Source organism: Pseudochaenichthys georgianus, chromosome 22 (assembly GCF_902827115.2).
Source record: "Pseudochaenichthys georgianus chromosome 22, fPseGeo1.2, whole genome shotgun sequence".
In the NCBI taxonomy this organism is placed as follows: Eukaryota; Metazoa; Chordata; class Actinopteri; order Perciformes; family Channichthyidae; genus Pseudochaenichthys; species Pseudochaenichthys georgianus.
The window spans coordinates 12,643,468-12,658,153 of NC_047524.1; the positions used below are offsets into that span (position 1 = coordinate 12,643,468).

The 14,686-nt window shown below is 40.9% G+C and overlaps 1 protein-coding gene across 2 annotated transcripts in view; it reads right to left on the bottom strand.

Moving 5' to 3' along the window:
* LOC117467923 (brain-enriched guanylate kinase-associated protein) overlaps window positions 1-14,686 on the bottom strand; it is a 39,720-nt gene that overhangs the window by 22,973 nt on the left and 2,061 nt on the right. The window contains exons 2-4 of one of the 2 annotated variants that reach the window (XM_034111853.2): window positions 6,875-7,108; window positions 5,026-5,187; window positions 3,057-3,123 (exon numbers count right to left, since the gene is read on the bottom strand). In XM_034111853.2, the coding sequence (XP_033967744.1) occupies window positions 3,057-3,123; window positions 5,026-5,187; window positions 6,875-6,945 (300 nt within the window). In that variant the 5' untranslated portion in view covers window positions 6,946-7,108. The remainder of the gene's footprint in view (window positions 1-3,056; window positions 3,124-5,025; window positions 5,188-6,874; window positions 7,109-14,686) is intronic. The other variant, XM_034111854.2, reaches the window with a different exon arrangement.

Genomic DNA, 14,686 nt, shown 5'->3' on the forward strand with positions numbered 1-14,686 from the left:
TGAATTTTGGTATCTTTATGCAATAATAAATTGACAATAGGACACGTACCTGATCTACTTTTTTACCCCCTAACGTTTTGCCTATTCCTAAAAATGTAAATGCTTATTAAACGTAGGCTACTGTACATTGTTTGGCATGTGCATTTTATACATATTCAGACAGCATTCTGAAAATAACATATTGGTCTGAATATAAATGAATAGTTTTACTGGTGATTAGATTCAAAAGGCAAGGCCCATATTATATATGGACTTTGCTGAGCTAAACAAACTATCTCCTTGCAAATTCAAATACATTTTGACAAATATATGAGTGGCAATGATCTTCTCATCCATCTATTAACATCAAGGTGAATACGAAAATATACTGAAATGGAAAAATATTCCTCATTTGCCGTTTTTGTTATAGAAATGGACAGGAGGGTACAGCAAAAGTCATCTGAAGCCTTTTTATACAACAATTCGCTGAAGCTTGCTATAAATATTCTAGCCACTTGCTGCTGGTTCAATACCTTCACTCAGTGCTCTTCCATTAGTGTGTGTGCTGGACAGACAAACCCTACGGATCAAACTTCTGATGAGATTAAAATCCTCTTGAATAAAGATACTGTATTTCATAAGAAAGGATTTTGGTGTTGAGCCTCTTCTCCTGCTCTGATTCTGGCTGGTAAATAAGGGGTCCTCTCAACCTGATGTGATTGGACAGCTGCTGCTGCTGCTGAGGTGACCAGATCGCAGTTATCTGTAATAGTTTTAATAGAGGTTGCATGTCAGGTAAGACCAATTACTTTGGACATTGATTGCGCTCCCTGTCTCTGATCATGTAATTGCTTTGAGAGAGATGATAGAGGTTCTGCAGCTAAACAGGTGTTCAGGTCGATTATTGTGGATTTCTCATTTCGCAGTTCAGAGAGGGAGAGCTGAGAGAATAAAGGTCGCCATCACTCTCACATTAACGGTTTGTGTTAGACTATAGTTTATCATTACGTCATTTATCACTGTATGTCAGGATGTGAAGCTTGTGTGTTTATCGTCAATTTGTCTTCTTTGACATTAAACTTCGGTTTGGCCCTTTTCCAGGGACATTCCTTTTTAAAAGGGCCTAAGGCTTCTCAGCAAACACTCGTTTATACAATCTTTCATTTATGTTTGAGTGTGTGGCAGAACAGAGAATAATGTATGCATATTTTAGCAGCAACAGCAGCACATGGTCGCCCACTTGACCAGATGTGCGACCAGATGAGCCCCCTCAAAATATATTTAGTTTAGCCACTGAATGCATTCATTAAATTACAATCATTTGCAGTACATTTCAACTGTTAACTTCCAATATACTTCTCAGCAACAGCATCACCCCCCCGCCCCAACAAACGTCTGTCAGGTTAGGAATACTAGAATAACTTGTAGAAATCTACTGGTTAACGAGTGGTACCTCGCAAGTGCCTGAGGATATTCATCAATGCAAGTGCTGTCAGCTAAAGACATGTGCCATAACAAGAATCTGAAATACAATGCCATCAAATAAGTCATGAAAAAAATAAGTAATTTATAAAACAAAGTATCACATAGTATAACAGAATCATATCATATAGTATGCTATCAACAAAAAAAAAAAAAGTATTGTGAAGTGTGCCATTAAACATGCCATTCTAGACAAGTTTAAAAAATAAATGCTATGCCATAAAAATAAACCATAAAAAATGGTGTGATGTGTCGTGTGTCATTAAGATTGTCATAAAAGTCGTGCTATATTATTTAAAAAAAGAAAGTGTTGAGATTAGTTTTAGGGAGTATATTGGACAGACATTCACTGATCTTCTTACTAAATGTCAGCAGTCAGAGGACGGTTAGCTCACATCCGAGCGCTCGCTCTTTACCACAGGATTTCACTTAGGGACCGTCAATACATTACCGTTTGAAACACACAAACCCAATGTCATGTGACCCAGTGACTCCAAATGAACACAATATATATTTGCAACACAGGACAAATAGAACACTCACCTCTTTTTACTTGATTTTAGTGTATTTTATGTTATTCATATATTTTATAAATATGGTGCTTTTTTATTTTATCAATCGTTTTCATGTCATGTGACCCAATGAATCAATGCAGCATTGTTTTACTAATATATTTTAATGACATCAAATGAATGACACTTTGATAAAGGTAGGCTACATTTACAAATAATACAGGACAGAAAGGCAGCAAAAGAAGAAGACTGGTTGGAACGGAATATTTTGATATTTGATGAACCTTAAGTAAAGGTCCCATGTCATGGCCATTTCTACTGATCATAATTCCATTGTTGAGGTCTACTAAAATACATTTATATTGTGCAATTTTCCAAACTCACATTGGTTTCTCATTCAGCATCTCTGTATAGTATGTGTATTCACTCTCTGTTCTAAACGGCTTGTTGGAGCTCCTGCCCCCCCCTCCCTGTGAGCCCAGTGGCCGCCTGCGAGACAGCGAGACACAGCGAAACCCAGCCCGAAACACACACACACCCGCAGCCTGGCTGGGAGTTTGTGTGTGTGCCCAGGCTGAGTTCCACGGTGTCTCGCTGTCTCGCCGAGCCCACACCAGTGAGCCAGCTCACAGTGTCCCGCTCCTCGCAGCAGCGAACCTCGCAACGTCCCGCCGTGTGTGTGTGTGTGTGTGTGTGTGTGTGTGTAACGGCTCCGTGGACGTAACGACACGTCACTGTACCCGAAATACGTCACCATACCCAAGAAGTAAACAATGGAAAAAGAGAAATCCCCAACGAGGCGTTCTGGGGCAACACAGACAGGTCTTTTCTGTGTTAGAGTTGTACTCGCTACAGGGTGTACTTTGAGGGTGAGTGACTCTGCAGACCGTTTACATGCAGAAAAAGCTACATAACACACAAGGGGACGGGTAATAACCATAAAAGCATGACATGGGACCTTTAAATGTTTTTTTGCAACTGCTTTTTACAAACAAAGATGTGATTTTGGTTCATTTTGTGACTGATATGATGATTATAGCGTTGCAGATTTAAAAATACAAACACCCGGCATCAGTCTCTTACCGTCCTGTGCATCTTGTCCTCCAAATCCTGGTTGATCCTCTGAAGAGCTGCATAGCTGCTCTGGATCCTGAAAGAATAGAGAACAATAACAACGTCTGTTTTAAATACAATCCACACACATGATGACTGAAGAGTATTGTACTGTTCACACAGCTCAATAATCTCCACTTTAGACAGAGACATGCATACATAACCACATCACAAACAAACCTCAGATGGGATTTAAAGGATATTTGAAGTACTGACTCAGATTTGGAGGTCACTCAAGATAAAATCTGCCAATCCAAAACAAAGTAAAAAGGTTTGATGATGCTATTTAATAAAAATATGTTTATATATAAATATGTTAAGGTAGGAAATTAGTAAACATACATAATCAAACGCTTAGCTCTAAGGCTGAAGACATGTTTATTTCTCTCTTGTATTTCTCCTTTGAATTCATTCATCACTGTTGCTCTTTGGGAGACTTCCAGCACATAAGTGATCTTAATGAAACAGGTCCTCGACACTCTATTTGTTAACTTGTTCCTGGTGTTTTTATCATGTCACCTCTCGGTTCAGTATCACATTTTCACATTAGCTCTGGGGCCTCAGAGAGTGTTGATAAACCAGCATTTATGGCTCTATTAACCAGACAGATATGGAGAGTGTGAGCAGTGGAGACAAAGAGCAAAAATAAATCATTAAATGAAGACCTGAAAGAGATGTGAGAAGACTCTGACAAAGCGTAAATGAAAATGAAGGAGGGGCACTGAAAGAGAGTGGTTCCCCGATTGATTTAGAGCAAACAAAACCGGCACATTAGCAACAACATCGAGCCCCATCACTCATTTCAGATAAGCTTTGAGATGAGTCTGAAAGGCAGAACTCTGTCTTCACCAAGCTCAAGAAGGGTTGAAATATGACGTACAGTAGGGTGTAGAGTTTGGCTTGTGCCAATCATAACAAACAAATATGGAATCTGTGAATAGTCTATAAAGATTAGTATCATTGCAAAAAATTACCAAATGCCCCATCGGCCAGACGGCCATTCTGTCTGTTTTCCAAAATTCCACAAAGAGTTTAAATTATGTTTTTAAAGCAAATTACCAATAGTTGTACATTTAGTATTAAATCAGAGGACCAGAGAAAGAAGGGGATTTGGGGCTTCTAACAAAATTGCCAAAAAATAATCGATATTTACAATATCAGCACATGTTAACTACAATGGTTAAGATTAAAGGAAGAGGGTAATTCAGGCAAAGTACAAAGTTACAGTTAAAGGTGGGGTAGGTCATTTTGGAGAAACCAGCTCGAGTGCGCTAGAATTTGAAAATACACTTCCTTACAGAGCCCCTCCTCCAACACACACGAACGCGCACATGACCAATGAGGGCACGAGATAAGTGTGTGCACAGATGGAAGGCTGACAGGCAGGTAGGCCATCCTGTTACTTTAGCCGGGCCGGCTAAAATTATTGGTGGTGCTTTTGACAGTTCTACGGCTTCCACAGATGACATTTTTTTATGGATTTTTTGTCAAAGCACTTCAGATATTAATTGCTATCGGGATGTTAAGAGCATTCTATGGAATATAACAAAAGTGTATCTCGAGCCGGTTTCTCAAACTTACCTACCTCACCTTTAAGGTTAGGGAGAGATTAGGGTCACATTAAATACGTTTGAATACATATGTTTATTTTAGGAGTGCAACAAGGCATACATTGTGGTCTGCTGACCTTTGGTGAGATGCACTGAAGGGTGCACACTACTTCCTATGTCGACATTAGTTGGAGGTGTGAAGTCATCCAATATGAACTTGATCACTTGGGATACAGGGCTGAAAATGAGGCGAGTACCACTGTCATGGCTCTTAATGACATGTTACAGCCTTTTACAACATAATAAATTCATCACCAGTTTCTTCCTGGAGGGAAAATTACAACCCATGCATACACAAGAAGGCAATCTACAAAGTCATGCACACAAACCTGCGTAGTTTCTCTGTAAACTTCTCTAGTTCCTCCTGGGCCCGGCGCAGCTCTGTCTCCAGGTACTGCCGAGTGGAGTCGAACTCCGTCTCCACCATCTCTAGTTTGTGGGTGGTGTACGACAGGCGCTTACGGAGGTCGTCCTTGTGGTCGTGTAAGGAGCTGAACATGCAGCAGGGAGAGTTCAGAGACACGGTCACAACACTGATGTACTTTCATTGCTGTCAAAGTGTGTCAGATGCATTGAGTCTGACAGAGGGGGAAGAAAACAGACAGAGAGAAAGGCAATGGTCTAAAAAGTAAAGTGTGTAAGAAGGAGGGAAAAGGATGAAGTGTAGCCAGAGTGTGAGAGAGGTCCCAGGTAGGGGGAACGCAGTGAGGCAGATGGGGAGGAGCAGATGGATGGAGGAAGAATACAAATCATTTCCCATTCACGTGAGGCTGGGAAAAGAGCTCCCATTGGTGTAATGGTGAATTCCATTACACAGCCCCTGAAAGAATAGGAAAGGATTTCTCGCCCCCAGACACAGAGCATGGGTGATTCATAGAAGACAATATAGAATGGACTGCAGCTTTGTGTGTGTGAGCTTTAAAAGAGGGTGGAAGAGACATTACGAGCATCAGAGAGCAGCGAGACACAACAACAGCACTGTATCAACAACATCAACAGCAACAACAGACCAGACAGGGAGCAATATTACAGACACTCGAAGAGTGTCTGAATGTGGGGAAACATAGCGACTGGGACGGGGACTTAGGGAATGGATGGGGATAATGAAAGGCTGGAGATGGGGAGCATGGTCTGTGTGCGCGCTGGGGGATTTAGCATTTTGCCACACTGATGGATCGTTGGCTCACAGAGAAGTTCAAAGGCTCAGCGCTGCCAACCAGCAGCAGAGTGGACCTCCAAGACCACCTCGACCCACAGCCTCAATTAGAAAGCTGGCAGCAAAGCAGGAGAAAGTCGTGTCCACAGAAAGACTTATAGACTGTTTTCTGTCGACACGAGGGATCGACTACCTTTTAATGTCTGTGTACTTGGTGGCAGATCTCCACTAATTAAGCCTTCATCCAGCCGTAAGTCAGATAATAAGGAGACAAGAAAAAAGATGTCTATAAACGTGGACCCTGAGGTTATATAGTGAATAAACGTGTGGATGTTAAAACAGCAACACATGTTTAAAGGATGTAGTGAGTTGTTACCATCATCTTTTAAATAGCAAAGTTTGACAATTGTCATCAATCATACTCCTGTATACAAAGCAAGTAAGAGTATTTACAAGACCTCGTGAGTATATACTGTATATGTTGAACTGTTCATATTTGACAGACAGATAGTTGAGTCATTGAAGAGTTTATGTATCAATCATGCTGCTGTATTCAAACCACTGTGCTTGCCTGATGCTACAAGAGAATGAAATCTTTACACCTCTCCGCTGCCTGACAGCTGCTCGCGGTGTTGTAAAATCAGACGGCAAAAAGCCAGGGAGCTACAGTATTTGAAAATTGCCCCGGAGCTCTTATCACTATGTAATGCCAGTTTAATTAGGTCTGAGCACAGAGCCATTGATTTTTCTTTTTTATGGTATAACATTTTGTTTTATTTTTCAGATGTATAGACTGTTGTTGCAGCACAGCGGTTTGATGTAGATGTTAGTTGATACATGACAGGAGAAATGAAGATGAATGATGGGAATGACTAGATGCCTCATTCTTTTTTAATGGTTTTTTAATGGTCATGTCCACGCAATGAGAATCCATTTCCATTAGACACAATGAATTAAATGGATCCCCATATATGAGGCTGATGTTTAGAGATTAACACAGTCCCCAGACTCACTCATCTTACCTTCTTTTCTGATGCTTGCAACCATTTCTCTGTGTTTTCAGGGCAGTTTTGCCAATATATATCTTTTTCATATTTTTCTCTCTGCCTCGGCTGTCATGTGTGTATAGATGTTGCCTCGGCTGCTGCTGGTCGCCTGAATGTTGAAGCCAAGTTTGAACTCTAACCACAAACCAACAGTCAAAGCTCTAAGTCTTGCCTGGGGAGGCAGATAGGAGTTGGCTATCTGTGATGACCCTGGCAAGAGAGCAGAGAAAAACAGCTTTGAAGTCCCAAAGATTTAGAGGCACATTTAGTTATGTTGACTCCAGAGAAAAACACAGATTTAGGGTGCATTCAGAAAACGAGACATTTGGTCATGATGAAACGTAATAATTAATGAGATGAATTCAGTGAAAAAACCTGGCGTGCAATATTTTTTAAATGATCACACCAAAGATTAATGCACAGATATTTTTCATATATAACTTTTACATGTAAGTTCTACAATATAACCAACCCTAACACTGTTAAAGCAATCTACAACATCGAATGTTGAGGGATTCATATGTTGTATTGCTTTAGCCTCCTTTTTTATCGTGTACTTATCTCACATATCTCTCTTGTTGTGAGCAATTGAATGCAGTCACCACAAACTGCAACACCCTACGGAATAGAGAAGTATTGACCAGCTGACCATAGAGGTTATTCCTCAATCAATCAGTGTTGTGATGAATGCGTGTTTGTTTCCATTTCCATCGTTCACCATCTCTCTGCGGCGCTAGGGCTTGAACTCCGGTCGACTGCACGGTCAGAGCCTAATAACCATTAGCAAGCATGAAACAGCCGCATAAACTCAAGCTCGTGCAGCCACGCTACTTGTTGATGCGACTACTGTTTATAAGTGTTTGCAGTAGAAGGTTTTAAGAGAAAATGAACGGGTGAGTATTACTATATTACTTCTACTATTACTTTAAGAGCAAAACAATTGCCCCTGAGCATGGTCTGCTAGGCTATTGATTTCTGCACATGTTGAACTAGCCAGCATCTTGGTTATACCTTCAGGAGCAATTTGGGAATTTGTATCTTTCCCAAGGAGAAGAGATGGGTTAGCATGTGTTTAGATGTTAGCTAACTGATCCTGATAAAACCTTAGACCAAGAGTGTTCTTTTCCGTCATCTAAAGTCAATGGCTGAAATTGTGAAGCCTGCTTCGTTTAAAATTGAAAACCAGTTTTAAATATTAAAATACTTTTAATGAGTATGCTGCATCTGCCACCATTAGGACTGTAAACGTTATTATATGCTGAATGAAGAGGAAAAGCTTGAAAGGCATGGCAACAGTTACTAAAGAGTGGTGGGGCTTGGCAAACGGTCAAATTACCACCATAATCTAACTGGGGTGCAAACATTTGAGATATAACATATTTGCCTTTTAAACATGGTGTCTTGTCCGGAAGAGCCAAGTAAGCATAAATGAATAAATGCAGACCAGCGGCACAACTTCTATCACCTCCCGCAGAGTGTCAGGTTAGCAGTTCAACGGCAAACTGGAATGAATGTTTTGTCGCCCGCTGCCATTTTTAAAGGCACCACCACTTATTATTTGTAATCTCTCTTCAACAGTGGCTCAGGAAACAATGGCAGTTTGTGCAAACATTGTTAATATGGTTGCAGTTTCTTATCTGCAAGTCACAGAGGGGGAGAGAGCGAAAGACGACAGAAGTAGCTGCTGAATTGGTAAGTAAGTGTGCTACTATAGAGTCCGCCCTCACATGCTCAGACATAAACACAGTCCTTCCTGCAGTGCACAGGAAGCACTGTAGCCTCACTGTGTCCTAACACCTCCCACAGAGAGATACAGTAAACATGAGATCTCAGTGCCTCAGGTGTTGTTTGGCAAAGTAAGCCCACTTTCCACATGAAGGAAAATGTCTGAGTCCTCAGAGAACCTCATGATAGGCCCGCTGCTGTTCCAACACTGCCAGAAAAACTCTAAAAAACAAAAGGTATGTAAATTAAGCACACTTTCTGTTCTACAGAGTCCCCTCAAAGTGTTAAGAGGAGGCTGTAGTGGGGATGCAAAAATGAGTAAACCCTGTCTCCCTAAAAACTTTCCCCATGTGTTACATCCTGTCAAGAGGATCAGACAACGCACCCCACAGGGAGTACAACAAAGCTTGGGCACTGCTTCAGAATATAACCTACTTTAGGCAGTTTCCGCCTCCCACTCGGCCCGTATATGTTTTCTCCTCCATGGCTCCCACAGCAAGTGACTCCAGTTTAATTTAGAAAAGAAAGCCTTAATGTGAAACCTTCTAACGGTCAATACTAGACAGCGTCCATTTTGGATCTACAATGGGGAGCCTCTTTATGGTGCCCGCAGGTTGATTTAGTAGTGCTACGCTACAGGAGGTGAGCAGGTAGTCACTGCTTGCCAGATCAAATATTCACAATGACCAAATGAGGAGATTACACTTTAATGGCCGCTGTGCCATCCCTCCTGAAGTCTGCTATTAAGTGAGGAGCTAACAGAGACACAATCACCATATCTAATTTGAACAGTAAACCTTCCTGTTCCAGTTTAGAGGATATCTCAGTAGGTGTTATTTATGTTGTTGTGGCCATTATCTCCAATGATAATAACCAACGTTATAGTGAGATGTGGGAGCAGAGAAGTCCGATGGGGCAAGAAAAGATAAGAGCTAATGGTAAACAACCACTAAACCACTTTCAACAAGTCATCCACACAACAAAAAGGTAGTTGCCAGTGCTTCCATATTGACTATGAATGTACTGTAGTGCCTCTATCTTTGCAGTATCAGTGCCTTCCCAGACCTTAGCAATTATCCAAATATCTGCAAGTATTGCAGTAGGAATAATGGACCAAAAAACAAAACTTAGACCTGGGTTGTAATAAACCAGATTAAAAAGAAAAGTATTATTATTATTAACGGTCTGAGACAAAAGCCTAAGACTCAAACAGCCTAAAAGCCAAAAGGGATCAAACATGAGCAGAGTTGGAGATAATTAGACTTTACTTTTCTTTCCCATGGTATAATCTACCGCAGAGGCTTTACTTAAGAGCCATGAGTTGTGTGTTTCTTCTGATGCAAGACTCCAGAAATACCACAGTCTCTTGTGTCTCTTCACTACCAGCGGCCAGAAAAAACAGCTCTGTGGATTAAGTCACCAGAGCAATGATGATGACTAGTCAACACAGTTTGCTGCTTGAAGTCAATAATTGCAACTGAGGCGCTTCCCCCACACTGTTTATCTGTTTTAATTTCTATCTACATATCAAAAGAAACTAAACCTTAAGTGGGTAGGAAAAATGTGTTGGCCTTGAAAGTGATACACGTTTTAAAGCCCTCTAACTTCTTAAAAAGAACGACTGAAGTATCAATTTATAATTGAGGCCGCATCAAATCATCTTAAAATGTCATTGATTACATTTACATTAATGACCGTTGGTTGTTATAAGGTAATAAAACAGGAACTTGATTTACAGTAACATAATAAAAGCATCGCCCCTCACCATGCATTGCAGGTAATGTCAAACGCAGTTCAGGGCAACTCAGCAAATATGCTTGCATTCACTGTCAGGCTTGTTACCATAATGCTGTTTTATAACACAAAAGCCTCCCGGGGATAAATTAAACGATGAATATTTCACCCTGCTGCGACGCCGCTCATCAACCTCCCCCCAGCTCCTTCATGTCTCCTTGGCCCTTTGAACATCACATCAGTCATAGCAATAAAGTTGTATTTGTGTAGAGAAGCGCGGTTGCGTATGTGTAACAAGCATCAGAGGAAACCGCAAGCGTTCAATCCATTTTGGCAATTTGTTGGCATATTTCATTCTGTTCCTGATCAGATCAGATCGCAGCAGCAGCAGTCTTCACAGGGGAGCGCTCAAACATTGTGCTGTGTTGTGTGTGTTGTGCAGTTCAGGGCTGGTGTTTTCTCTATTTGACTGATGTTCCTCATATTGGCTTTAGCTGAGCTTCTATATACCTGAAGACAGACTTGAGATTCACCAATAACACAACCACCTGATAAGTGAATTCATTTCACTCCATCCCCAATAAGCATGTCAATACTTTTGTTACCACAGAAGGCGTTTCTAATCTTATTGACATAAAAGCCATTTTGCCCCAATGGAGAAGCTTTCATTGGCAGAATGAGTGAAACGTACTGCATATGAAATGGGAGTAAATTAAAGTCCCATCTGTAATTTACTGCTGCCAAACCTCAGCCCACCACAGTCCAATTCAAACCTGCTTTAGTGTGCCGCTCAGTGCAATGCATCTTTGCACTGACTGGATCTCCATCTGTTACAGCACAACATAAGGACTTCGCCAGACTGGTCAATACCGACAGAGGATTAACATCAGGTTTATTTGGCAACTTTAGGCTGGTTATATATGTCCATTTATCAGACCAGGGAACGTCTATTGTGGCTCTGGAGGGTGCTTTGAGAAGTCTCATAACTTTTAACGCCTGTTTAATAAACGGTTATTGACTAAGACGGGATGGTCTATTAAAAGTAAAGTCGTCACAAAATGTGAAGTCTTCTAATCTGCCTCTTGCAACCCAATTTCATGGATTTGAGTTATCTTTAAATAAATCTGTTCTTCCCAACTTTCTGGCAGTATTTTGGATGATAATACTCAAGTTGTGAAATTAAATGTAATGTAATTTAAACAGCAATGTAAACAGGGATATCAAATTCTCTTTAATAAAAGGTCAATATATTGAGAAGAACTTGGTGAACATTAGTTTAGGCACATGTCTTTGTTTCTTTGTTTTTTAAGATAGCTTTAATGTTACAAAGGTCCTGATAAAGGTTTGAATCAATCAGATTCAAGGGGGGCCTTAGGGGGCTTTACAGTGCATACAGCATTCAATCATTAGCTGATCATATGTCAAGGCATTTCACTGTTTGCCAGTAGATAGCACAGAATAGGATATCCAATGGGAAAATAAGAAGTCCCAGACTGTAATGGATGAAGTTGAGTATAGCTTTAGACCACGGGTTGTGTTTTAAATGAAGCAGCCTCAGCCGGGTCTTGGCTCTGCTCCCTGTGAAGAACTCTAGTCTCGGTGTATACTGGGATAATTCCATCAGCAAGAGACCTTGAGTGAGAACACTATCTTCCTCTTTCTCTGCTGCTCACAATAATGTCAATGTACAAAAAAAGTCTGCAGCATGCCCGATAGAAAGAGCTTTCTAAAGAATGTGGACAATATACAGCTGAACCTCGTGGTTGTTTTGAATTTTACTTTTACCTATGTTTCCCTTTTCATCAAGAAAAACAACTTCACTCCTACTACATTTAATTTATTTTTCAGCCCACGGCACAAATGTGAGATTGCTTTAAATTATTCTCAATGTTGTACTGCCTGGACAGTAAAAACTATAATAACAAAAAAGAGTTGAATAAATAAATTGGATAAAGACGTATGTTTCATATTGCCCTGCTGTATGTATCGAGAAAGTGTTTTCTCTATCTCTCTTTCTATTGGTGTTTCCGGACATAAGTAGACAATATTTCGGCTCCAGAGCTACACAGAGCCGCAGGCCAGAATTTAATTGAGCTCTTAACCCCTTCACAACCTTTCAAAAAGCAACAATAGACAGATACAGAAAAGAAGGGGGCAGTCATTAAATCATCATTAAAATGATTTGTACAATGTGTATGTTGTGTGTGCGTGTGTAAAGACCACAGTGTTAAGATTTCTCCATTGTTAAAACTGAATGAGTTCACTCCTCACTGCAGGTTGCCACAACAACACAGTCGTGACATACCTGTGGTCCCCCGCCTGGCGGACGACGAGAAGTAATCGCCTGAGAGACAGAGATACATCACTATGTAGACATGGAGGGGTTTAAAAGACAAAGTGTAGAAGGAAACTGCTGCTGCTGATTTACTGCCTAATATGTGGGCATGTTGTATTCAGTTTGATGTGTATTCTTTATTTATTATAAAAAGGCTCATACTGTAGTATTGTAGTTTTTAGTCATCCTGTTGGCATAGTGTTTGTGATTTTGGTCCAGGCTATAATGTTTGAATATATCTGAACAACTATTGGATGGATTGCCATTAGACTTAGTTCTTAATTTCATTTCCCCCTCAGAATGAATTCTAATAACTTTGATGATAATTTCACTTCTTTATGATTTTAATTTGTCCAATACTTTATTTATTTATGTATTTATTTGGTTTATCAGCAAATGCCCAACTCATGACATTCCCATCAGCATCAGTTTTACTTGTACTACATCTGAACTCTTCTTTGTGTGGGATCAATACATTGTTCTTATTCATGGCTTAAAATAAAAGGTAGAATAGCCTTATTTATATATTTAGTAAAACAAATGACCTTTTGAACTAATGTGGCACGTTTGGTCAATGTTAACATTTTCAGTGACTGCAGAAGAGCAAGTTAAGAAACACATTGCACTCCAATCCCTCTGCAAATCTATATTTACTATGTTCAAACATTGCTAAGGTTGAATAAATTACTGTTCATAACCTCCTGAAATCTAAATTCAGAGACTGCAGATTATAGGATCCTCCACAGCATACAGGGAGCACAAAGAGGTAGAAAGGGCCATGACAACATCATTTCGCCTTTGGAGAAAGGTTGCGCTTTCCACCTTCGAGGCGTTTTCTCTTTATCATCACTGCCCAGATGTGACATCTGTAAATCCACCAAGCAATACACTGCAGGAGGAGAGCTGTGTCTGGCATGTAGGCTGAACATACAGCAGCATGCACAGCCCCCCAGGGTGCAATGAAGAATTTACTGAGGTGTAAGGGGTGTATAATACGTGTGTTTATCGAGCTTATAAGAGGGCTAAGTGTGTTTGTTTGAGCTGGTGAGACCTCTTGTCTGAGGAACAACATGTTTTTTTGTAGCCCGACACACAAAAGATTATTTTGATGTAACAGGAGCAGGAACCATGACCCTGAACAAGAAAGATCAGGACTAAAGCTAATGCATGCCACAAAGAAAGGAATAATTCATCCGAGCTGAAGCAGCCTGTGAGAGGACAGTCGGATCAGGTTAAAACCCATCTGAAGAGCCCTGCTCGCTGTATGTTTTACTGTACGAGACATTACAATGCCACACATCCTGCTCTTTTGACACACAGTACATAGACTGTTTGTTTACAAGACACTTAAAGCCCACTGTATGGGCGCTTATGTTGCTCCGCTGACCCTGTCCTGTTGGCTTTGACTGAGCCTTATAAATGCTGTGTGGCAGACAGGCGTATCTCCAATAGTCCAGGGAGCGATGAGGGTGGCGAGGTGGGAAGTAAAGAAGAGAGGGAGTCTAAAGACTTAGACATGTGACGCACAGGGGTCCGAAGCAGAATACAGATGCAGAAACAAGCCCGTTGGGTAGGCCATAGGCATCAACCACCTCCAGATGATTGGGGACGGGTGGCGCAGTGGTCTGTGCATCCGATCATCAGATCAAGGGGGAGTGCTGGGGAACTGCGTCAGGCCGTTGTGTCCTTGGGCAAGACACTTCACCCGGATTTGCTCCTGTGGGTATTGACCACAGTACATGTATGATACTAATGTGTACTTGTAAAAGCGCCTCGATGATCTCGAGGCGTGAAGATGGAGGGTGTGGCGCAGTGTGCTGTGCAATAATAAATGTAAGGAATTATTATTATTATTAGATGCAACATATCCATCCACAAGTCCATCCTCACAAAATGACTCGTGCATAAATCTCTGATCTCATCCTCATGGAAATAATTAGACGGAAGAATGAGGGGAGGTAGTAAACTGCTCCGGGCGAACCTGAAGGGAGCCT